At 44.8% G+C, this 27,015-nt stretch overlaps 1 protein-coding gene across 4 annotated transcripts in view; it reads left to right on the top strand.

Annotated features, from left to right (window-relative positions):
- Positions 1-27,015, top strand: part of MARCHF3 (membrane associated ring-CH-type finger 3) — a 304,581-nt gene that overhangs the window by 138,131 nt on the left and 139,435 nt on the right. For 2 of the 4 annotated variants that reach the window (XM_077291251.1, XM_077291268.1), the window contains exon 2: positions 20,812-21,052. In XM_077291251.1, coding sequence (XP_077147366.1) covers positions 20,868-21,052 — 185 coding nt within the window. In that variant the 5' untranslated portion in view covers positions 20,812-20,867. Of the gene's footprint in view, positions 1-7,984; positions 8,100-20,473; positions 20,622-20,811; positions 21,053-27,015 lie in introns of those variants that run through there. The other 2 variants (XM_077291278.1, XM_077291261.1) reach the window with 2 other exon arrangements.

Below are 27,015 nucleotides of genomic sequence, written 5' to 3'. Positions count from 1 at the left end.
GCATGCTAAGATAACACCTTATCCCAGCACGCTCACTCATCACTACTATGTGGAAGAATAATTATGTAATATGCACATTGGACATTGATGATACTTGATTCTAAGTAGTAAATAGATCTTATAGAGCATTATTATTATAAAATCACATAAACTGAAGCCCAATTTAGACACCTGTGTGGCCGGAGGCCCGGGTAAAGCATTTACTACAGTACCTAAAAGCTTTAGGGCTCACTCACACGAAGGAATAAATAAGAACAAAGTTTACAAGGGCATGTGAGGCATCACACTGCAATCGGATGACACAAACTTACTGCTTTTTACAAAATTTATGAGCAATATGATGTCCCCTCAAACAGAATGGTGTCCCCACACAGTATGATGTCACTACACAGCCCTCTGCACAGTATGATGTCCACCCACAGCCCCCATGCAGTATGATGTCCACACACAGACCCCATGCAGTATGATGTCCACACACAGACCCCATGCAGTATGATGTCCACACACAGCCCCCATGCAGTATGATATCCACCCACAGCACTGGGGTCGCCTATCTTTGTCATTTACCATTACCCATCATATTATATATTGTTTGTCTTTTCATGTTATTAATTTGTAATAATAACATTTGCAATTTTTTAAATACATTTTATTATTGCTCTCATTAAATATTATGGGCATAACACTCCATTTTCCATGTTGGATTTAAGTATTGTGGGAGTTCCCGTTTATGTCAAAATTTGATGTCCACACACAGCCTTCCACGCAGTATGATGTCCCCACACTGTCCCCCATGCAGCACAATGTCCCCAAACAGCCCACCCATGCAGTATGATGTCTTCACACAGCTTCCCGTCACTAAATATGATGTATCCACACAGCCCCCCATGCAGTATAATGTCCCCACGCAGCCCCCACAAGTACTGACAACTTAAAAAATAAAACCACTCATGTTACTCCATCTCTTCACTGCTTTGGTCTATGGAGTGTGCTGAGGCACAGCAGGCATGATGTAGTGATGTCATTGCGTCTGCTGCACTCTCAGATGCACAAGCTCAGTGGTAGAAGAGGGAGTTGAAGACTTCCTGTTACATTATTATGTATAACATCCCATGTTATTGAGACGCCGGGCAGGGCGTGGTCGCGTGGTGCGCAATTCTATAGTTTCTGGTCCTTTGGCTGTTTTAGTTTGTGAACCAAACTAGTATAGCCAAAGGGCTGAATGTGGCCCATGGGCTGCACTTTGCCGAGGTCTGCACAGATACATAATGTTTCAGATGTTCTCAAACGGATTCAGAATAGCGAGTGCCAGTCAATAGAATACATGTCTTTGTCATCCAGGATCTGGCCGCATAAGGCTGGGCATTGTCCAACATCAGGAGAACCCAGGATCCACTGCACCATCATATGGACTAACTATGGCTCTGAGGATTTCATCCCGGACCTAACAGCGGTCAGGGTACTGTTGACTATTACGTGGAAGTTTATGTGACCATGGTAGATGGAATGAGAGAAAAATGTGTATTAAAAAGAGAGAATGAAGTATATTAGTAAATTCTATTATTTTTCATTTAAAGAGCAAAACATAAATAGATTTACATGGTGCCTATAATGTGCCTTTATAGATATTATTGAGCCCTTTCAGCATTGTGCAGTTACTCCATATGTATATGCGTTTTGTCCAACAGATGTTTGGGAAAATAATAATTACAGTAATTGATCACGTTGTGAGATGTGAAATATAAAAACAGCGGCAACGGGAAGGAAACTTCTTGTTGACATGACCCTGGTAATGCTGAGTACCCGGGGTAAGGAAGGATAACCTATCCCCCCATTTACAAACCCAAGAAGCATGGCATTAGCTTCAAATAAAAACATGAGGCAATTTCTTTGGAATATTATAGGCCACAGCAGCCTTTATTTAACATAAAACAAAATACATTACAATACTCATCAAATAACATTTTTAAACTCTAGGAGGAGTCCTTGGAGCTCCCAGGAATCTGGTGATTAACACTGCATAGCGTGAACGTACATCAACCAAATTACTCCCAGCCGCTACCACACTGGCTCGGGAGCACCAAAAACCCAGCAAGTTCACTGTTCACGCTAAAATTCAAGGGGAACTGACCACCCCTGCCAGAACCCCCTTCCACAATTCACCAGATCCAAAACGAGTTGAATTCCAAAGACAGAGGAGCCATAATCCAATGGATCCCCCAACCCAATTTCCACCAACTCCAAGGACTCCACCCAGCCACCACAACGAGGGACTTTGAATACCTCAAAGGCCCGAGACCTCACCAAAATGAAGAGCTATGGCCTTCTCCACACCTTCTTGCAAACCAAGGGCCCAAAAATCCATGCCAACCACATTTAAATGCACGCCATCGGCCAACCAGAAAGCACCATCCCCTTTTTCCAGCTCAAAATGCCTGACGGCAACCCCACCATTCCTGACCACAAAAGCTGAGACAGCCCTATTAACTTTTATCCTGGCCTTGTCAATTTTTTTTTTTTAATTAAACGCCCGAACAAATTGACAACACCAGTTAACGAACAACTCCCTCTAAGGCCTCACATAACTGCGATACCTATCCGATCTCCATCTCCCAATACGCTTAATGACATCAACCCCTAAGCCTCCGACAGCCGCCTCCGTTGCCGCCCCAATACGAAAAGAATGAGGTGCAAAACAATGATTATCCAACCCCAAAACTTGAAGCGTCTTCTTAAAAACCATAGTGAATTGATATCTCGAAAGGAAGGAACCATCCTCATGGCAAAGTAAAGGACCTCCCCTTATGAGATATAAGCTCCCAAAAATGCAACAACTCACCGGACACATTCCTGACCCGGCGACAGCACCCAACACAACCTTCTTACCCCGTCCTTCCGGGTCCGTCTTTGAACGACGCAACCAAAACTCAACCAGCCCACCAGACAATAAGACATCCTGAGCTAAAATCCCCCCCATAACTTTCTTAAAAGGAGACACCAATTCTACGATTCTCATTGCACCAAAGAAGGCGAAAGAAAAAGCCACCCTGAACAAACGACATTCGAAATCCGACCCACAACAAGAAACCAACACCTCCCCCAACCTTTCCAACAAGGAAAAGGACACCGGACGCCTCGCATCTAACTGACACTTCCTTCTACGAAAACCCTTAACTGCCTGTCTCACCAAAAAAGCCTTGGACAAATCTTGTTGCCCCCGCAATTTAAAACCGAAAGCCAGCGCCGCCATAATGTGAGACACCTTCAAACAAGACCAACCGTCTGAAGCCCCGCTTTCCTGTGATGTCACTTAGTGGGCTTCTTGCTTGATTTGGTTGTTGATTGTTTGATTAAGAAAAATTATTCTCTCTGCTGCAGATTTACCAGTTATCTGAATGTGGAGCTCTTGCGCTATATAACCCTCACACACCACTGATTGACAGCTTTCTGTATACACTGTGCATAGGCAGAAAGCTGCCAATCAGTGGTGTTGGCGGGGTTATAAAGAAATCATGAATTTTGAGGACTACAGACCAGCAGGTTGTCATTTAGTGATGATCTCCTGCTCATTAAACTTTTGATTTTATAAAAATTACAGCAAACAGCCCAGTAAGTGACATATCACTAGAATCAGGTTCTCTGTCTCTACACTATGCTGTTCTCAGATGGTGTAACAAAAAGCTGGAACAAAAGGGAAACAGCACGTATTAGATATTTGTGTTGTGATGTTTATGACGTTTTAATGTATTCCATGTGCTGGGATCAATCTGACAATGTGGCCCTTGGGCCACCAAAAATTGTGCACCACTGGCTTACAGCATCTACTGAGGTCTTAAGTGTAGCGATAGGTATAGTGCAGCCCTGGGGTTGAGTTGGCCCACCACGTGTAAGAACATTGTAACTGTTTGCTGTCCTTCTGTCTAGCAATACTATGTGGGTTCTCTGATATGTGCTGCATGTATCTATACCTTTTAATCCGCTGCATAGGTAGCTATCATTTTCATGTCATCAGGAGGCGGGGGCCCATCTTATTTGGCAATGGGGCCCTTTCAGTCCCAGTTACGCCCCTGAATGAAGTGTGCTGTAGGAAGAGACAGACCAGGAAGGTGGCCCATCTATCTCACTAAACCCTGCTTAGAAGCAGCTCCCACCATGGCCATTTATCTGAAGGCTGCCAATATATTTCCCCTGCAGCAGCCACTATTTGGCGCTAGTCCTGCGGCAATCAGCAGGGTTGGTATGATTACATAAATTTTAGTATGTATTATCTTGTGTCGTGTAGACCAGGACACGTATTTGGCCACAATTTGTGTAGAGGAGTGAGCATACAGCAGATAATAATTCTCTCCCGTCCCGGGGACAATAGGGGGATATTAAGTATAAGTAGCTCTTTGATGTGCATTTGTCTTTACATCTCACTGCCAATTCCAGCATGTGGTGCACTCCTGTACATGGGAGAATAATCCGTAATGCCGCAGCATTGTGTGCTTCCTACAGGGAAACCAGGAGCCCAATGTTCTTTTAACTTCTCGCTTTGTGACAGTAACATTTCTACAATAGCAGGAAAGCAAACAACATGACAAAGCGATGGTGAGGACATTGTGGAGCTGGCCAGGATCGCACCGCATCATGTATTGAGAAAGCCATCGCGTATTTACACTTTCTCGTAGATTTGGCTCTTGATCGATGCTCTCTTTGTGCCAAAGACTAATAGGAAGATTTTCTCAGTACATTTACGCTTCTTTACTTAGGTTGGTGAAAGATTATAATGATTCACACTTGCTATTAACCTTCATGCCAGCTATACAGTTGTACAGTATATGGGTTTTTTCTTACCCACAAGCTTGTACAATACATTGTCCAAAGCTCACACTGAAGCCCATGTACACACAATAAAATAAAAAGGTTTTCAGCTTACCCTCTATAAGGGGTAAGTTCAAGTCCTCTTCCTCTCTGAAGAGACAATTTGCATATTTCGTTTCTCCTCATACTGGCATGCCAGGCTTGACATGTCACTCTCCACAAGGAGAAACCTTACCCGTTAGATCCTAGTCATAGCTTCTCACTCAGCCAAATCAGTTCTCATACTTTGCGCTGACGAGGGGCAACAACCGGAAACACTGTGTCTGCAAATTGAAATTCTGATTTGGATTTTATCCTAATTCATATTGTAAGGCCCATTAAAGGGTCAATAGTGACTTCTAGGATCGCTACTTCCAATAGGTGGCACTAGAGTTTAAGTCCTCTTCCTCTCTGAAGAGACAATTTGCATACTGTGATAAAACAGCACTGAACATTGTCATTAGTGGAATTTAGGACTGAAAAGGAGTGCAAGATTGGTGAAAGGTGAATATCTATGTCTGGTACGAGTAATAATGGTACTGCCTCCTTCCCCATAATCCTGTAGAATGTAAGCCCGCAAGTGCAGGGTCCTCGCCCCTCTGTATCAGTCTGTCATTGTTAGTTTGTTTACTGTAAGTGATATTTGTATTTTTATGTAACCCCTTCTCATGTACAGCACCATGGAATCAATGGTGCTATATAAATAAATAATAATAATAAAAAATGTTTGTATCAACGTAGAATCTGTTCTGGTGGGATCTGTATCTTGGGTTTAGTCTGGTCTGGTGTTTGAAGTTTCTTATTGGTTCTGTATTTAGGGGTTCATTGCTTTGGGGGCTGTATTAAGGGGCAATGTGATTTTAGATCTTCATAGTCTGATGTGGGACACCTATATTAATGGGTAATTTTTTGAGAGTCTCAGTTTATGGTATTCTTGTCTGGGGTAGTCTTGTCTGTAGGGGAAGTGCGGACTGTGGTCTATATTAGTCAGTCAGCACAGAACGACTGCTCAAACCAAGCACAATGCACCCTTGATGTGACCAAACATTTAAGTGCACCTTTCCACCTGCTTATTTTCCCTCTATTTCCATCCCTCCTCTTTTTTGATTGACAGCTATGGCCCTATAGAGCCAGAAAAGGGCAAAGTTAGATGGAAAGCTAGCAGGTGGGAAAATACACTGAAATATTTGACCACGCCACGGTGCACCGAGTGCCTGACCTTGGCTTGAACAGTTATTCTGTGCTGACAAACGCAGGATCTTTATTTATTCAGACTGGGGTCTGTATTACTTTAACTAGAGTTGAGCAAATTTGTTTGGATTTGGTCACCGAGTCTGAATTTGCCATATTCATGCCATATTGGTACCCTATTCGTGCCGAATGTATGTTTGATGATCAGTTCCGAACATATTTGGTAATGTCTACTCCCATTGACTCTAATGACGTTCAGCTTTGTTCGACGAATATTTCAAAAACAATATTCGCTACTGATTGTATTCGGAACCGAATCCCAAAAAATTCGCTCAACTCTAACTTTATCACCCTCCATTTGATGTGGGCTCCGGATCTTTCCCACATCTTTCCCAGCAAAGGTCAGCTGTTTTGACATGTGCCCGGAACAGATGCGGGTGGAATCACGATCCACCCGCAGCTATTAACCCGTTAAATCCGCCCATCGGTGACCCTCGTCACATGATTGCGGGTCACCGATGGGTTGGCATGATAACCAGAGGTTTCCTGGAGACTTCTATAGTTGTCACTGCTGGATTGCTATGAGCGCCGCCCGGTGGTCAGCGTTCATAGCAAGTTTAAATCACCCCCCTTTCGCCCCATTCTACATAAAGCAATAAAAAAACAAACATACACCTATTTGGTATTGTCGTCGTTCAGAATCGCCCAATCTATCAATAAAAAAAGGATTAACATGATCGCTTAATGGCGTAGCTGTAAAAAGTCAAAATGCCAGAATTACATCTTTTTGGTTGCCACGACATTGTATTAAAGTGCAATAATGGGCGATCAAAAGATAGTATCTGCACCAAAATGGTACCATTAAAAACGTCAGCTCGGCACGCAAGTAATAAGCCCTCACCCAACCCGAGTTCACGAAAAATGGAGACACTACGGGTATCAAAAAATGGTGCAATTTTTTATTTTTTTTTAACAAACTTTGTAATTTTTTTTCACCACTTAGACACCAAACATGTCTAGGTTCCTTTTTATCTATAAACTCGGAATGACCTGGAGAATCTTAATGGCAGGTCAGTTTTAGCATTTAGTGAATCTAGTAAAAAAGCAAAACAAAAAAACAACTGTGGGATTGCACTTTGTTTGCAATTTCACTGCACTTGGAATTTTTTTACTGTTTTCCAGTACACGATATGTTAAAACCAATGGTGTCGTTCAAAAGTACAAATAGTCCCGCAAAAAACAAGCTCTCACATGGCCGTATTGATGGAAAAATAAAAAAGTTACGGCTCTGGGAAGAAGGGGAGCAAAAAACGAAAACGCAAAACTGAAAATGAAGGGGTTAAGGATCTGTTTAGGGGGGTTGTTCTAGGAATCTGTATTAATTTTGTGCTCTGATGAAACTGGTGGTCAAATTCAACATTCAGGATTTCTATGCTGTTGGTGGAGGTATGTGTGACATATACATTTGCTTTATACATCTCCTTCCAGTATCTTCCTTTTGTCTTTTTTCCAACGTGGACTGGTGTGTGCTGAAGATATTGTATTGGGCCCAGAAGCTGTAATTTACATTGGTGCATGTAAACTTGGTTTAAAGCTGCGGCACCAAAGGACTCAATCTCAGAGCAATTGTATAGTGCCACCAGCATATATTGTGATTAACAGATCAGTCCTTCTGCCCAGTAACACTATCTATTTTCCTTATTTCACACACATATGGCCAATTTCACAGGACTACAATGATAAGTATGATATATGTGTGGAATGCGGCTGGAATACAAGTACCCAGAGGAAGCCAATAAATTTTACTCTTCATACATATACATTTTTATATTCACACATATAAGAATGAGGAAAGAATATACATATATGTATGTAATTTTTTTGCTCAGGAATTGAATTGCTTCCAGAACCAACTGAACCATGAGTCTGCGGGATAAAGAGTATTTGGTTTCATTGACACAAAGTGGATTTATGAATAGCTATGCTGCCTCTGATTTCTAAGTGTGATGCTGCAAGTGGTACTTTATGCTTCTATGGCGACATTGATTGAGTGCCTTTGTTGAAATGTGAGTTTCTTTCCTTTTGCGTTCTCTATCATTACATTGAATGTCTCTTATTATTCTGCTGAGAATCTATAGTGTGTTGGACAGTCATGATTTTCAGGGTTATCTTACACTATTTTTTATTCAGTATATACACTCACTGGCCACTTTATTAGGTACACCTGTCCAACTTCTTGTTAACACTTAATTTCTAATCAGCCAATCACATGGCGGCAACTCAGTGCATTTAGGCATGTAGACATGGTCAAGACAATCTCCTGCAGTTCAAACCGAGCATCAGTATGGGGAAGAAAGGTGATTTGAGTGCCTTTGAACGTGGCATGGTTGTTAGTGCCAGAAGGGCTGGTCTGAGTATTTCAGAAACTGCTGATCTACTGGGATTTTCACGCACAACCATCTCTAGGGTTTACAGAGAATGGTCCGAAAAAGAAAAAAAATCCAGTGAGCGGCAGTTCTGTGGGCGGAAATGCCTTGTTGATGCCAGAGGTCAGAGGAGAATGGGCAGACTGGTTCGAGCTGATAGAAAGGCAACAGTGACTCAAATCGCCACCCGTTACAACCAAGGTAGGCCTAAGAGCATCTCTGAACGCACAGTGCGTCGAATTTTGAGGCAGATGGGCTACAGCAGCAGAAGACCACACCGGGTACCACTCCTTTCAGCTAAGAACAGGAAACTGAGGCTACAATTTGTACAAGCTCATCGAAATTGGACAGTAGAAGATTGGAAAAACGTTGCTTGGTCTGATGAGTCTCGATTTCTGCTGCGACATTCGGATGGTAGGGTCAGAATTTGGCGTAAACAACATGAAAGCATGGATCCATCCTGCCTTGTATGGAGCATCTTTGGGATGTGCAGCCGACAAATCTGCGGCAACTGTGTGATGCCATCATGTCAATATGGACCAAAATCTCTGAGGAATGCTTCCAGCACCTTGTTGAATCTATGCCACGAAGAATTGAGGCAGTTCTGAAGGCAAAAGGGGGTCCAACCCGTTACTAGCATGGTGTACCTAATAAAGTGGCCGGTGAGTGTATATATATTTCTATCTATACACTATTTACACCACTGGGCATGCATTTAACAGTTTCCATGTAAATCCAACAGAAAAAAATCAAATGTAGCATGTTCCATCTTCTAAGTAGCAAAACTACAGAGCAACACATGGCAGCGCATAAAACGCCACGTCTCTGTAGCACAGATGCATAGTGACTCTCTGCGAGGCCCCACAACCTAAAAAAAAATTATTTTTGCACAGTAGACAAAAGTTGTAGGAGAACTGATGTTCTATAAAGTGAAAGATATTGGACGAGGTTCATCAAGACTGGTGTGAACAAAGCCGGTCTTGTTGAGCTTGAGCTTGACCGTCTGACATGTGGCATACGCCTCCTTGGGCCTCGTCACAAATCTTATTCCAGTCGCGGTACACCACCGCTCATCACGAATTTGATGAGTGGGGGTCACTATGCCCCATTTCAGCTCCACCCATTTTGTCAGAGCTGGGTAAAAATGGTGTAAAAAAAGTCAAGACATAAAATGTTTGTGCAGCCTCGCGTTACACAAATATGTTGCTACTTTTCAAAGCGTTTTACCGCAGTTTTCTACTTTGATGAATCGGGCCATCATCTTTAACCCTTTCATGACATATGATGTATATTTATGTCCCTGAGCCCACACCTAAATCAGCTTTCATGTGCCTTTAACAGCTTTGTGTGGATCGAAGCTCCACCTGCGGCTGTTAACCAGTTAAAACCCGCTGTCAATCACTGTCAGCAGGATTTAACACACGTCGGTCAGAAGCGCGTCATTCCAGCAGACCATCGGTGCCCGGTCACGTGATTTCGGGGCACCAATGGTTGTCATGACAGCAGGGGTGTGCAGAAGACCCCCATGCCTGTTATTACGATAATCCTGTGAACACCAGCTCATGGCCCCACATGATTTCTGTTATACATAGCAGTGCTGAAGCTCTACTGTGTATAGCACAGGCGATCAGACAATCACAGCTTCAAGTCTGCAAAGGGATTGTTACAGTGAAAAGTTAAAAAAAATATGAAAATAATACAAAACCACAAAAGTTTATATCGCCCACCTTTTTCCCCGTTGAAAATAAAACAGTTAAAACATGCAAATATTTGACATCTCTGTGCTCAGAAATGTCAGATCTATCAAGATATAAAATACATTTGTCCAATCGGTAAACGGCGTAACAAGAAAAAAAATCTAAACTCCAGAATTGCATTCTTTTGTCTGCCGCGACATTGCAATAAAATGCAATAACAGGAGATTAAAACATCGTATGTACCCCAGTATGGTATCAATAAAAACATCAGCTCAGGGTGTAAAAAATAAGCCCCCCAAAAATGGAAACACTACGAATTATGGCTCTGGGAAGAAGGGAAGGAAAAATTGAAAACTAAAAAAAAAGGAAAATAGCCATGGCGTGAAGGGGGTTAATTCATTACACTTGTCTACAGTCAAATTAGTTTAGTCATAGAAATAGGTGGACTTAACTAATTTGGGTTGCTGAAAGCGAAAATGATTCTGAAATTTGCTAATTAGTTCTAATTTTCAAGATATGGGAGTGGGTATTTTTTAAAGCATTTGGTGCAAGTTTAAAGGAAGATTGCATCATAATTATTGCATCATCACTATTACATCATTGGTAGTCTACTAAGCTATCCGAATGGCATCATCTTGGAGTGACCAATAGAGAACTGCCATCTCGGCCCCAGTTATGCAATCCCAATTACGATCCTATGACTTTGCTCTATAAATGGATCAATCATATTAAATTATTTCCTAATAAACCACAAAATAGAAAAAGCATTCATTCATTTTCAATCTCTATCTGCCATAATGTAATAGGAACCTGATGCTTCCACTGCCAACAATGTGCTAGCTCACCCAGCAGTCAAGCAGCGGCTTCATGCATTATTATTAATGATGAGTGCTTCTCCGCACGTATGACATAGTTTGGAATTCCCTGATACACTGATTTTATATTTCATTACCCCTTTTGGTTTACGCTTTTCAAGCAGATGATCAGCTGAGTGTGCAAACTAATAACTACCATACCATCAATCCAATGCATGACCGTGATTTTATCCTGCCCATGTTATAGATAAACTCAATAGTCCACGATACATGAATATGTGAATTTCTTTTTCCAAGTTGTAAGACATCAAAAGATGCGTTCTCCACTCTCTGTGACCTATATCAAATCCAACTTGAACAGAGTTGCAGACTCCCACTGAGATCCCATTTAACCGCAGACAGACTCCTTACAGAACATTTAGGTGTACCAGAACTCAGATGATAAACTTCAAGCGCTACGTATGGACATACATAGCCTTCAACATGGCACATACTTTTCAATGCAATTATGCCAGTTTACATAATATTGTACATAAAAAAGCGTTAAATCCAGGCACCAAATTCATCAAGTCGCTGCCGCTTGATGCACTTATTTACTGACTGGCAGAATGGGGTACTTGACTGCGGCGACCCCTCCAAACCAACACACCCCACCAACCCTGGGAATCCTCTCTCCCAAACCACCCCAAAGACCATCCCACTAAATAACCAGACAAACACAAATGGCTGATGGGTGAAGTCGGTCACAGCTTTAATTTTGCGTAACCAATTTAACAATAATAAAAGACTGAAGCACTTAAAACTTTACGAAAGACCAGTAGCAAATGCCTTGCATATCTGAAGGTAAGTCAGCCTACATAGCCGCAGTATTCCAGTGCTTCCTTTATTGCAAAACGCCGCTGTTACTTTACCCTGACCTATATTAGGTGAAGGAGGGGTTTTGGGGCGGGGAACCAGCCCAACAGGCTACCATTGGTCAAACGAACCGGACCATACCAAATAACATAACAGGGGGGGAAGGAGAAGGGACCACAAGGAAAGCTGGGGGGAGGGAAAAGGAGGGCACCGCAGTCAGTGGCAAGTTCCTTAACCAGTGCCGTGACAACCAGACTGTGGCGACCCCTCCAAACCAAAACGCCCCACCAACCCTGGGAATCCCCTCACCCCAAACCACCCCAAAGACCATCCCAATAAATAACCAGACAAATGCAAATAGCTGATGGGTGAAGTCGGTCACAGCTTTAATTTTGCGTAACATATTTAACAATAATAATAAACTGAAGCACTTAAAACTTTACAAAAGACCAGTAGCAAATGCCCTGCAATTCTGCAGGCAAGACAGCCTACATAGCCACAGTATTCCAGTGCTTCCTTTATTGCAAAACACCACGGAGGATCCTGTTTAACACTAAACAGGACTCCGACCCCCACCCTTCAAGTACAATGCTCGCTCTATACCATCCTGAATACCCGACAGTACGATATCTAAACCAATATCATTGAGGTGTACACCGTCCTGTCTCAAAAGGGCAGAATTATCCCCTTCTAGCTGCCGGTGCCTCACTACCACACCAAACTTACACCGCACGAACTTGGCCATGCGCGCATTTACAGTGTGCCTAGTACGCTCCACTGCCGCCCCGTCCCGGGCGCCCTGCCCCACAGCTCTGGGAACTGTCTCTGACCATGCTAAGCTGAGTTCCGGGAAAAAACTAGAGAAACGTTCTAAGTCCGTACTCATAATCGTTAATAACTAGGCAACTTTATGAGAACATAAGTCATTCCCACCCGCATGTAGTTAATAAAACACAGAAGCAACACCCTAGTATTATAGAGGGACCTTTTCACCCATAAAAAGTATAAAAATATTTTTTTTATATGTGTAAGAATAAATACCAGGAGGTCACCACATGTGCAAGTAATAGTGTAACCACTAGAGATGATTCAAAAGGACCATACTCCAACAGGATCAGAACCAGGATCGACACAGCAGGAAATATTTAAAATATATATTTATTTATTCAGTGACAAGATAAAAACCTTAAAATCTACAGACATAATATTCTAATATATAATATTATGTCTGTAGATTTTAAGGTTTTTATCTTGTCACTGAATAAATAAATATATATTTTAAATATTTCCTGCTGTGTCGATCCTGGTTCTGATCCTGTTGGAGTATGGTCCTTTTGAACCACCCGCATGTAGGACTAAGATAACTGGACCTGCACTGTCCCAGCCAATATCCACCACTTCCTGAAGAACTTGAGGCCATTTTAAACCCCTGATGCTTCTCCAATTAACATCCAAACCCTGAAAACCCGGATTCCTTCCTCCAGGAACTACATTCTGCTCTCTGAGCCACCCAGAAAATGTATGAATGTCCTAGCAGCCACACCGTTGGCCTGGTGGACCCTGGAATAGAAAGGAAAGTAATCATATCAGTAAATCAGGTCTAATATACCTGGCATAGCAAGCGGAACGCCACCGTCCTAATCTTTGCACATCGGCCTCTGGCACCCCCGCCCTTGCCGCCTCGGTAGCGACCCCTATACGAAACGAATGGGTCCCATATTCGCCAGGGTGAACACCAGAAGCCAGTAGGCATTTCCGAAAAATCTATTGTAATTGAAATTTTGTCAACGGGGAACCATCAGCATGAGCAAGAAAAAATTGCCCGCTATGTCTAAAATGTAAATAATTAACAACCAGCTTAACTGGACAAATGGGACCTGGAACTGAATTCAGGAGAATCCAAGCCCCCCTGCCTGAAAGGTCTGTTTTGGACCTGCGAATACGGATACGTATTGCATCTTCTACCACTATCACATCCTCAAAAAGTAGACCCTTATCTGACCTAAATTTTGATTTAGGGACCAATTCACTAATGCGTAAGGCCCCAAAATACAAAATGACATACGCAACTGAAAAAAGAGCAGCTTCGAATTGCGACGAGCAAGTAACTGCGGTAAAGGAAATAATTTTGCTCAATAAATAGAGATGGGACGTCTGCTTTCTTTACTAGGTTGGGATCTCTTCCACCCTTTTAAGGCCTGTCTGATTATGAAGGCCTTCGTGACGTCCTGCCAGTCAAGCAATTGGAAATAAAAGGCTAGGCCTGAAAGGCGTTGCTGGGCCGAGAAACCCGAAATTCCAGAGTTAAACAATAAGTTACAAAATCAACTGTTACCTCCAGTCTGGCCTGCTAGCAAACATGAACCGGTCTCCCATTTATCAAAGTGCACCACTCAGCCCAAGACTTACCGTGAGACTGCCAAGTAGATGATACCACTGACGAACGGACCAACAGCATCAGCTGTTGGCAACTATGTCCCATAGCAGCGAGCGGCAAGGGGAACCTTCCGGTTGAGCACTGGGCAGAAGCCGCCTGAAAACCTGCCAATTAAAGCGTGACAAAGCAGCAGCAACACCATTATCAATTCCCGGGACATGGCGAGCCCTAAACCAGATGTTCTTTTCCAAACATCGAAGAACAAAATGACGTAGCAAACCAAGGACCGGAAGAGAGGAAGAAGACAGGTGGTTTACACAGTGCACCACACTGAGGTTGTCACACAAAAAACATATTTTTTTATTAGCAAATTGAGTGCCCCATATTTTGACGGCTACCACGATGGGGAACAGCTCCAACAGCGCCATATTTTTGCACAGCCCGACTTCTCTCCACGAATCCGGCCACGCAGCTGCACACCACTGATCACCAAATATAACCCCAAAACCAGCCGATCCAGCCACATCAGAAAACAATCTCAACTCCGGGGTTGAAATCTCAGAAGACATGAAACACGTGTGGCCATTGAAAGAAATCAAAAATCTTTTCCAAATTTCCAAATCAGCCAGAAATTTTTTGTCAAACGAATTTTATGGCTGGGAAGGGTAGCCCCTCTTGTAGCTAGTGATAAACGTCTTGAAAAAACCCTACCTGCCGGCATGGCCCTACAGGCAAAAACCAACAATCCAAGTAGCGATTGCATCTGATGCAAGGTGATCTTTTTGACAGTACAAAAGACTTCAATCATGTTCAAAAGCTTCTCCTCCTTCTCCCCCAGCAATCGATAAACCATGCTGACAGTATCGATTTCAATACCCAAAAAGGACAGAGTCGTCACTGGACCAATTGTCTTTTCTTCTGACAATGGGACACCAAACTGAAACGCTATATCCTTGAAAAATTCTAACAACCGTGAACAAACATCAGAATCTTTTGGACCTACAAACAAAAAATCGTCCAAGTAGTGTGTGACAGATCTAACCCCGGTGCCCGATCTAACCACGCACTCAAAGAAAGAACTGAAGAACTCAAAGTAATAGCACGATATAGAACAACCCATCAGAAGGCACATGTCGTAATAAAAACCATCCTCCACTCGACAGCCCAAAAGGTGGAAACAGTCTGGATGGACCGGTAAAAGACGGAAGGCGGATACGATATCTGACTTCGTCAGGAATGCACCAGCCTGGCGAACTATAGCAACCGCCCTGTCAAAGGAGACGTAAGAAATCGATGCGTCCTCCTCTGAAATTCCATCATTCACAGATTCACCCTTAGGGTAGGATAGATGGTGGATAAGACAAAATGAACCCGGGTCCTTTTACGGAACTAATCCCAATGGGGAGACTCTAAAGTTCCAAAATGGAGGGGATGTGAACGGGCCCGCAATTCGCCCTAACCTCACTTCTTTTCCAATCTTTTCCCGCAGAACTTCAGGGTTGTCACGGGCCAACTTCAAATTGGGTACAAAAGAGGGAAAACTGTGAAATTTGAACGGAATAAAAAACCCGTACGAAAAACCAAAACGAAGTTGGCCCGCCGCTACTTTGTTAGGATATCGGTCTAACCAAGGGCCCATCGTGGCTACGCTCACCGGGGTCCTTGGGTTCCCTACTTTCATTGCCAGAGGGCTTGGCTGGTAATTTTCCCATGGGTCAGGGGCAGCGGGATGCGGGGTGGGCACCACCGCAGGCAGAGCATTCATGCTTATATTTACACAATCCAAAGAAACTGCAATGTCCCTCGTTGAATAGCCAGCAGGCTCCTGGTCTCCGCATGACCACTGAGCTATGACCTGCTGTTGCTGAGGATTGGCTAGTGGCCGCTGATAGAAAGGGGGGCTGTTTCTGTGATAACATTAATCTAATCCATACCTCGATAGCCTTCACCCCCAACCCGATTTCCGGCTGTAGAGCCAGCCGCCTCCGGAATTCCTCATCGTAGCGCCACCAGGCAGACCCGCCATGAGCCTTGTACGATGAGTAAATCATGTCCTGATAAATGAATAACTCAGAACATTCTTCCGGATGCCGCTGGCCCATGACGCAACCCAAAACCGAGAAAGCTTGTAACCAATTGTTCATCGTCTTGGCAACCTTTTGTCTGCTCCTGTCAAAAGGTCTGTAATTCACTCTCCTCTCCTTGTCCACCGTATGCTGATCCACCGATATTAAGGACCAGATATCTACATATTTGTTATACCATATTTTTTCTCTAGTCTCAATATCCAAATGAGACCCTAGAGGGTTAATACCACAATAAAGGCAATCATTAAATATACCCGCTAGCCGTCTATCGCTCTTCTTTTCTAGATTACTTGGATTTACATGCTGAACACCCCTTGGTACTGAGTATTGAACAATTAAACCTCTCAAGGCAGACAAGAAATCCGAATTACTATCGCTCCCTGCAATAGAAAAATTGCACTCACCCATACCTGCCGCAGGAGGAGGGACTCTGACTGAAGGAGGAACTCCAGCACCTGGATCAACAGATAGGTGGGTGATGACTCCACAGGTTCCGCCAGACTTGACGCCCTGGCTGCTGTTTTTGGCTCTCGTCTCTCGCCCCGAGAACGATGCCGGTAGTCGGGACTCGCCGATGTGCTCATACACTCCGATGATGACGGAGAGCACCATCTTGAGGACCGAGACCTATGACCCCTCCTGTGAGATCTGGACCTCCGACGAGCATGCGAGGAACGCCTGCTGCATCGGTGTGAGGAGCGGTGTCGGCGCCGACTATAATGGCGAGGTGACTCTGAAGAGGAGGAACTGGAACCCTGGCGTCTATGGCTATATGGCTCCACGACCCTATTTGGATCCAAGGGCAAAGGAGAGGATAAACCTTGTGGCACTGCAGGAGTTACAGCAACCACAGCGTCATTCCTGCCAGCATCAGACATGCTGGGGACAGTAGCTGCCGGCATACGTGATCCTACAGTGTCCTGCTGTACTTTATCCGGCCTAGAGTCGGAGGTGTCATCCACAGATGACGCAGTGCTGCCTCTAGACCCCATCTGTTCTAATAAATGCCCTAACGGCACTGTAGAGCTGGCACCAAAAACACCGCCAGCTCTGGGATGCAGGGGGGAGCTGAGGCTGGAAGGGGGCGGGGCTTCACCCCCCTCTCTACCTGACCGCTCCAGCGGTGGCCGGTCAGCCAGAGATGCAGAGAGTGCGGACTCTACAGCAGACCGCACCTCCCGGCGCTCCATCCGGCGCGACCGAGAGTGGCCGGCAAGGCACGAGGAGATTACAGCCGTGACAGGCTCCAGCCTGTGCGGCGGCGCCATGAGCGGAGCTACGGCGAAACCAGAAGTGGGCGGAGCTACCGCAGCCGACCCAGAAGTGGGTGGAGCCACCATGTCCGCTCGGCGGTCCTGAGGCCGCTCGAGCAATGAATTAACCGTGGGTAAGGGATTGCGGATGGGACTGGGGCTAAGCCGGGCAGGGGGGCGGGTACGCCTTGCGGACCACCAGCCACCCAAAACTGCGGCAGAAGGAGATGGTGTGTGAGCACGAAGCCCTGAAATCAGAGCCTGCACCCACTGCTCACCCTCCTGTGACACCCTGACACGCAGCATCTCCAGCAGCGGATCAGCCATCTCGCTCTTCGCCAGAAAGTGCGTACGACGAGCAACTCCGGGACCCAAAAGGGAAGAGGAGGAACCAGGCTATTACCCTGACCTATATCAGGTGAAGGAGGAGTTTCGGGGCGGGGAACCAGCCCAACAGGCTACCATTGGTCAAACGAACCGTACCATACCAAATAACATAGCAAGGGGGGGAGGAGAGGTGACCACAAGGAAAGCTGGGGGGAGGGAAAAGGAGGGCACCACAGTCAGTGGCACATTCCTTAACCAGTGCCGTGCTAACCATTATCACTGTTAGTATGGAGTGGCAGTGCCCAAGACCCTCAATTCCTTCTCTGTGGGCCTCTTCAAAAAGCCAAGTGCAGTACTTAGCAATCGGATAGGGAATGAACAGAGTTGTGGTCGAGCTTGTGCACTGCCGTAAGGTCAGATTCCCCTTATCAATAAGCTATCACCTATCCTGTGGAAATGTGACTTCTTTCACCAAATAACCCATTTAAAGAAGCCCTACCATTAAAGTTTTTATCCTCTTAATATATTGCAGTCATAATATTATATACCACTGTATACTTACAATTGCTCCATTTTGCCTTTCTACCCAATACATTATTCTCTTTTCTCTGCTCTATGTAGAAACAGAAAGTCTCTTGTCCCTGCATTTATCATTCCCATCTTCAACTCCTGACCCAGTTGCTCTTTCCTCCCTCCTGCCAGGAACTTTTGCAATGATTTATGACTCACACAGGGAAAATTGACCTCCTGTTTTTACACAGAGCTTAGAAGGATTCAGCTAGTCAGTTTTTAATCATGTGATGTCAGAGACCTAATGGAATAGAGAATACCGTAGTAAGCTGGTTAGACAGGCAAAATGAGCAATTGTAAGGACACAGTGCTATATAATATGAATACTGCAATATATTAAGAGAATAAAAATTTTGATAGGAGGAGCGCTTCTTTAATTGAGTTTTCCAGGAATATAGAAGACATTGTAAAGTGACTTAGTACATTTAAAATCTGGTGTCTACATACACAGCTGCACAACAGTGCTCAATTTTACTTTTCTAAATATCCAGAGCCCACTCCACACCAGAGTACAAGAACATTTACCAGCTGCCAGAATCACATATCATTAGTTTGCCTGTCAAAGTCCACCACAGAATTTGGACAATGTCAGATCTGAAATAAGTCCCACTGTAAAAAAACTATATAGCAAAAATATAACATTTTACGATTTTAAATAGCTTTTTATTCATTTGTATATGTATTCATTTTTTTTATTATTTAGAGATCATGTAGAAAAACTATGGCACCATACAACATTGGGGGCCATGTACTGTCCAAAATATTTACAGATTCTAGTCTGCCATTGGGTGCATGTAAGGCCTCATTGAGACTTAAGTGATTTTTCTCTATCGCAAAAAAATAGTCTGAGTTTAATTAACGTTTTTGATCAGATTTTGGTCAGTGAGTACGTTTTCATTATCATATTTTCTTGTAAAAAAGATAATGGAGATATCTTAAGCTTCACATAACAAACTGTCCATGAAAAATGAACAGCACAGTGATGGAGCAAATATGGCATCTGAGTGCAGTCTGATTTTTTTCATAGACTTGTATTAGCGAGTTATATGAATTATTTGGATCGAAATCAGATCTGACTTCGTGATTTGGAGTACACCAACCAGTCTGTAAAAATACACAGATATACGAACAGCCCCATAGACTATAATAGGTATGGCTAGAACGGGATTTGGATGTTTCGCCCCCAGCAGTTGGCCCCCAGCAGTTGGCCCCCAGCAGTTCGCCTCCAGCAGTTCGCCCCCCGGTACATTTCCCCCTTGTACCCTGTTTTGCCCCCAGAATTTTGTGTTTGAATGTTTCGCCAGTTTGTCCTTGTGGTTCATGAATTCCCGTCCGTTATCAATCCACATGTCACAAAAGTACTGTACAGAGTGCTTCAGTCGTTAGACTGCACTCCATGACCCAAGGAGCTGCAGCTGAGACAGGTAAATATCATCCTGGGGGCCAAATGCTGGGGACGAAATGTGCATGGCCGAAATGTACCCGGGGCAAACTGCTGGGGGCGAAACATCCTATAACCGGCTAGAACTGACGTCGTACTGAGACTTAAGTGGGTTTCAACCACAGAGCAATGCATCCGGACTGTGGGCCGCAGTGCGCTCCTGTACTGTGCAGTATTACAGCCGCATTACACACTGGTGCATGAAGCCTAAAAAATAATCAAAATTAATTCTATGCAAAATTTGAGTGTGCTCCAGCCTGTGACAGACAGCGGTAATTGATGTAAAGAGAGCACAAATTGACGTTAAGTGAGGCAGATTCATTAAGCCTTTTTACATTCATTTAGTTCTTTTAATGGTCAGGCAGTCTCACAGCCCCTGGCGTGTGGAAAACTGATTTTTTACAGCCGTAAGTAGAGTTTCCAGTCACCTGTGTGTGACATGAATTGAAATTAGGCCTAGGTTGCACTAGGAAATGCTCCGGATTATCCCGAAGGCCGGCACTCGCTGCCTCACCAGAGCGTTCATTACTGTGGCTGCAGCTGACAGGAGCGGGCCTGCGGGGGCCATGTCGGTTCCTGCATAAGAAGGGTTAATAAGTCTGTTTTCCTGTGATTTGCTTGTTTTTTAAACCGTCACTTTTATTTTTCTCGTCCACCGAACATCTGTGCAGCGATTCCTGTATGTGACGCCTCAGCTTCCTCTTCACCTCTCCCGAGACAATGGTCATCGTTTATTGCTGGTGTGTGTTGTGCATTCTGCATGTTTTGTTTTTATCTCTCTCAGGCAACACATGTTTGTGTGTAAACTAGGCCTTAATATTATTGTTTACGTCCTGGATAGGACAACCAAGGCCTGGTTACTAAAACGCTCTCCACGTGCCAAATTGTTACCATCTGAGACATTTACAGGTGTATTTTCTTTTTTTACAGATGGAAATCCAGTACGTATACGGAAGCTATTAGCACTATAATTGCTGTCTGTCACTATGACAACAAGCCGCTGCAGTCACCTGCCTGAGGTCCTACCAGACTGCACGAGCTCCGCTCCCTCTGGAAAGACAGTCGAAGATTGTAGCAGTCTTGTGAATGGACAGCCACAGTATGTCATGCAAGTTTCAGCAAAGGACGGGCAGCTGCTGTCAACAGTAGTGCGGACTCTCACTACACAGAGGTAATTACTACTTATTAATGCCATTTTAGGTATTTTGTGCTTTCTTGAGAGTAAAAGATGAGCTGGGGAAGCTCCGTCCTGTTCTGGAGGCTGATACAATGAGATTCTCACGCACGGCAGCTTCAGCGAACTGTGGGGGACCTAACTTCAATGATTTGTAACTTGTATTTATGGTGAGACTCAATGTATGAGAAAAATATTTCCTGTGTAATTGTTGCCATAATCTAAAATAAGGGAACTGTTGTAAAATGTATTTTACATAATGTCTGTATCTTGATCTAGCTAACAACAATTTTAAAAGTTCCTGCAAGTTTCAGTGACGGGCACGCAAAGTAATGTTGTGTATGTTCTGGTGAATGTTTCATGTTTCATGGCAGATGTTCCCCTGCCTGATTTATTGGCTGTGTGTGCAGGATGTATCCTAAGCCTGTTCTCGATGGACAGCCTCATATGGCACAGACTGCCTCATATTGTCTTCTCCTGTGCGGGCAACCTCATAATGTTCTTTCCTGTGCAGGCTGTCTCATAATGTCCTCTCCTTTGCAGGCTGCCTCATAATGTCCTCTCCTGTGCAGGCAACCTCATAATGTCCTCTCCTGTGCAGGCTGCCTCATATTGTCCTCTCCTGTGCAGGCTGCCTCATAATGTCCTCTCCTGTACAGGCTGCCTAATATTGTCCTGTCCTGTGCAGGCTGCCTCATAATGTCCTCTCCTGTGCGGGCAACCTCATAATGTTCTCTACTGTGCAGGCTGCCTCATAATGTCCTCTCCTGTGCAGGCTGCCTTATATTGTCCTCTCCTGTGCGGACAGCCTCATAATGTCCTCTCTTGTGCAGGCAACCTCATAATGTCCTCTACTGTGCAGGCTGCCTTATATTGTCCTCTCCTGTGCAGGCTGCCTTATATTGTCCTCTCCTGTGCAGGCTGCCTTATATTGTCCTCTCCTGTGCAGGCTGCCTTATATTGTCCTCTCCTGTGCGGACAGCCTCATAATGTCCTCTCTTGTGCAGGCAACCTCATAATGTCCTCTCCTGTGCAGGCTGCCTCATAATGTCCTTTCCTGTGCAGGCGGCCTCATAATGTCCTCTCCTGTGCAGGCTGCCTCATAATGTCCTCTCCTGTGCAGGCTGCCTCATAATGTCCTCTCCTGTGCAGGCAGCCTCATAATGTCCTCTCCTGTGCAGGCAGCCTCATAATGTCCTCTCCTGTGCAGGCTGCCTCATAATGTCCTCTTCTGTACAGGCAGCTTCATAATGTCCTCTCCTGTGCAGGCTGCCTCATAATGTCCTTTCCTGTGCAGGCTGCCACATAATGTCCTCTCCTGTGCAGGCTGCTTATATTGTCCTCTCCTGTGCAGGGTGCCTAAATATTGTCCTCTCCTGTGCGGGATACCTAATATTGTCCTCTCCTGTGCAGGCAGCTTCATAATGCCCTCTCCTGTGCAGGCAGCTTCATAATGTCCTCTCCTATTCAGTCTGCCTCATAATGTCCTCTCTTGTGCAGGCAACCTCATAATGTCCTCTACTGTGCAGGCTGCCTTATATTGTCCTCTCCTGTGCAGGCTGCCTTATATTGTCCTCTCCTGTGCAGGCTGCCTTATATTGTCCTCTCCTGTGCAGGCTGCCTTATATTGTCCTCTCCTGTGCGGACAGCCTCATAATGTCCTCTCTTGTGCAGGCAACCTCATAATGTCCTCTCCTGTGCAGGCTGCCTCATAATGTCCTTTCCTGTGCAGGCGGCCTCATAATGTCCTCTCCTGTGCAGGCTGCCTCATAATGTCCTCTCCTGTGCAGGCTGCCTCATAATGTCCTCTCCTGTGCAGGCAGCCTCATAATGTCCTCTCCTGTGCAGGCAGCCTCATAATGTCCTCTCCTGTGCAGGCTGCCTCATAATGTCCTCTTCTGTACAGGCAGCTTCATAATGTCCTCTCCTGTGCAGGCTGCCTCATAATGTCCTTTCCTGTGCAGGCTGCCACATAATGTCCTCTCCTGTGCAGGCTGCTTATATTGTCCTCTCCTGTGCAGGGTGCCTAAATATTGTCCTCTCCTGTGCGGGATACCTAATATTGTCCTCTCCTGTGCAGGCAGCTTCATAATGCCCTCTCCTGTGCAGGCAGCTTCATAATGTCCTCTCCTATTCAGTCTGCCTCATAATGATCTCTCCTGTGCGGACAGCCTCATACTGTCCTCTCCTGTGCAGGCTGCCTCATAATGTCCTCTCCTGTGCAGGCTGCCCTATATTGTCCTCTCCTGTGCAGGCTGCCTAATATTGTCCTCTCCTGTGCAGGCAGCTTTATAATGTCCTCTCCTATTCAGTCTGCCTTATAATGATCTCTCCTGTGCGGACAGCCTCATACTGTCCTCTCCTGTGCAGGCTGCCTTATATTGTCCTCTCCTGTGCAGGCTGCCAAATATTGTCCTCTCCTGTGCAGACAGCCTCATAATGTCCTTTCCTGTGCAGACAGCATCATAATGTTCTCTCCTGTGCAGTCAAGCCGGAGAGGTTAGCAGGAAGCTGCCTGCCCAGGAGAGGTTAGCTGGAAGCTGCCTGCCCAGGAGAGATTGGCAGGAAGCTGCCTGCCCGGGAGAGGTTAGCAAGAATCTGCCTGCCCAGGAGACGTTAGCAGGAAGCTGCCTGCCCAGGAGAGGTTAGCAGGAAGCTGCCTGCCCAGGAGAGGTCAGCAGGAAGCTGCCTGCCCAGGAGAGGTTAGCTGGAAGCTGCCTGCCCAGGAGAGATTGGCAGGAAGCTGCCTGCCCGGGAGAGGTTAGCAAGAATCTGCCTGCCCAGGAGACGTTAGCAGGAAGCTGCCTGCCCAGGAGAGGTTAGCAGGAAGCTGCCTGCCCAGGAGAGGTTAGCAGGAAGCTGCCTGCCCAGGAGAGGTTAGCATGAAGCTGCCTGCCCAGGAGAGGTTAGCAGGAAGCTGCCTGCCCAGGAGAAATCGTCAGAAAGCTGCCTGCCCAGCAGAAATCGGCAGGAAACTGCCAGCAGAAATTGGCAGGAAGTTGCCTGCCCAGGAGAGATTGCCAGTGAGAGGCTGTCTGCATAGGAGAGTGCAATATGATGCAGCCTACTGTATATTGTGTCTATATGCCATAGTAGTGTAAATCAATAAACATCTCAATCCAGAAATCTTCTCCAGAGAGACAATTCTACTTGAATTTTTTTCAAAGTTGAATGTGGTCTATTGTTTCCTGTTATCTGCCATTTATAGCTGAAGAGAGAAATGCAATATTGTTTGTTAATGAAACTACAGGCAGGGGGTCCAGAAAAGTCTTTGCCATATGATTACTATTTAATGTCTCTTACCTTCTTTTTAACCAATTAAAACCTCACTTGACTTGAATGTGCTACTGACTGTAGCAGTAGCTCTAACGGGCATGGAGACACTCTAGCGCACCCTGGGTGGTATGAATGCAATTATAATATATATGTAATATATAAGCTATCCGCAGGGACTGCCATACATGTCAGATAAATGTGTGTCTTTCCTCTGGGACCCACACCTTTCTTTAGGCCGGTTTCATACGTCAGTGGCTCCGGTACGTGAGGTGACAGTTTCCTCACGTACCGGAGACACTGACACACGTAGACCCATAAAAATCAATGCATCTGTTCAGATGTCATTGATTTTTTGCGGACCGTGTCTCCGTGTGCCAAACACGGAGACATGTCAGTGTTCGTGGGAGCGCACGTATTACACGGACCCATTAAAGTCAATGGGTCCGTGTAAAACAAGGACCTCACACGGACATTCTCCGTCTGGGGTCCGTGTGGTGTGCCGGAGACAGCGCTACAGTAAGCGCTGTCCCCCCCACTGGTGCTGAAGCCGCGATTCATATGTTCCCTGCAGCAGCGTTTGCTGCAGAGAAAATATGAATAATAGTGTTTAAATTAAAGATCTATGTGTCCGCCGCCCCCCCACCCCCTGTGCGCCCCCCGCTGTTCTGAAAATACTCACCCGCTCCCTCGTTGGCTGTTGCTCCTTCCTGGTCTGGCCGCGGCTTCCACTGTATGCGATCACGTGGGGCCGATCATTTACAATCATGAATAGTCGGCTCCGCCCCTATGGGAGGTGGAGCCACATATTCATGACTGTAAATGATCGGCCCCACGTGACCGCATACACTAGAAGCCGCGGCCAGACCAGGAAGCAGCGAGGGAGGCGGGTAAGTATTTTCTGAACAGCGGGGGGGCGCACAGGGGGTGGGGGGCCTGCGCACACATAGATCTTTATTTTAAACACTGTTATTCATATTTTCTCTGCAGCAAACGCTGCTGCAGGGAACATATGAATCGCGGCTTCAGCACCAGATGCAGGGGACCAGACGCGTGGGTACCACACGCTCCGTGTGGTACCCACTCGCCATACGGGCAGCACACGTGTGCCGCACGTATGGCCTACGTGAGTTCCCAGGCACACGGACACGGATAACTCCGGTACCGATTTATTCCGGTACCGGAATTATCTGGACGTGTGGGACAGCCCTTAGACAGAGGTCCTTTGCCCCTCACCCCTATGGTGAGTCAGCCGGCAGCCGCAGCAGCTAGATGCCAGATAAAACTTGTTGCCAACATCAGCCGATCAGAGTTTGGCTTTTATTATTTCCTTGTCAGTTTAAAACATAAGAAGTGAATTGATTGGTTGCTGTGGGAATTGACAAATTTCATTTACTATTTACTTTGACTTTCTTGGGAAAGATTTTTATTATTCTTACTGCTAGGCATGTCTTTTCTGAAAAATCTTTGAGGAACAAATCTGACAAAACTTCTATACTGTATTTTGCCTAGTGCAGGGTCTAAAGGTCTGCGTGAGACACAAGGATTCTAACTACACCAAAGAAATATTCTTTGTGTCATGCTTCGCCCCTTTAGGCTCTACACTAGTTATAATACAATGCAAATATATTTTGACTAAAGTATTCATTTAAAGGGAACCTGTCAGCCGATTCCAGCTGCCCAAACTAGAGGCAGCATGAATTCTAGGCAGACTCCTTCATTCTCAAATTGAGCTGGGCAGGGAGAAGCTGGAGGGGGCCTCGACTCCCCGCACTGACTTGTTTTTCAGCAGTGCTGTAGCCTTTTAAGACTAAAACATAGCTTTCTATAATGAGGGAACCTGCCTGGATTTTATCCTGCCCTTAGTTTCCGCAGCGTGAAACAGCTGACAGGTTCCCTTTAATTTGCATTCATGGCATAGAAATGATGTGATTGGAAATAACGTATATTAACTCAGCAGAAATTTTTAGCTTCTTTTATGATGATGTTACTGATAACTATGACACTTTACATTTATTATACAAAAAAATCTTTTCAAGTAAAGTTAGTTTTATATTTTTTTTCTTATTACATTACATTATGTAACATTAACTATATTAAAGAATATAGCGGTGTTGCCAACTATGCAGAAATTCCAGAATAGTCTGTAAAAATAGGGAACTTTTTTGCCCTGTCCATAAAAAAAAATTAAGGCGTCCATGATTTTTTTGCAGCTTAAAAAACTAATACAGATAATTTTGACTGTAATTATCATTTTACAGTTTACTGTGAATGCAGCTGATGTCTTCATATCAGAATTATGGGCTATAGACTTGTATCATTTATAATCATAATTATTTATCATGATTTTCTTATATGTCCATAACGAATATTGCCTGTCTGTGATTTTTTGATAAGTAGAAAAAAATAAAAAGTCAAGTTGCCAACCTTGCAATATAGCTCTTTGTTAATCCGTTCATAATCAGGCGACTTTCTATGTTTGTGCTTTCGATTTTTTTTTTCCTCCTTTTCTTTCAAAAACCTATACATCAAGATCGGCATTGTACACACACTCCAGTACTCCAGTCTCTGCTTGAATAAAATTCATGGCATACAATTTGACAAACGGTGGTTGCCTTGTCCCCGTTCCACCCCAGTTCTACCCACTTTGTTGGCGCTTGAGTGAAAATGGCGTAAAAATGCCAACA

The sequence above is a fragment of the Ranitomeya variabilis genome, chromosome 1, assembly GCF_051348905.1.
Source record: "Ranitomeya variabilis isolate aRanVar5 chromosome 1, aRanVar5.hap1, whole genome shotgun sequence".
In the NCBI taxonomy this organism is placed as follows: domain Eukaryota; kingdom Metazoa; phylum Chordata; class Amphibia; order Anura; family Dendrobatidae; genus Ranitomeya; species Ranitomeya variabilis.
Note: the sequence above shows the minus strand (reverse complement) of the source record. Positions and strands in the feature narration are given on the sequence as shown.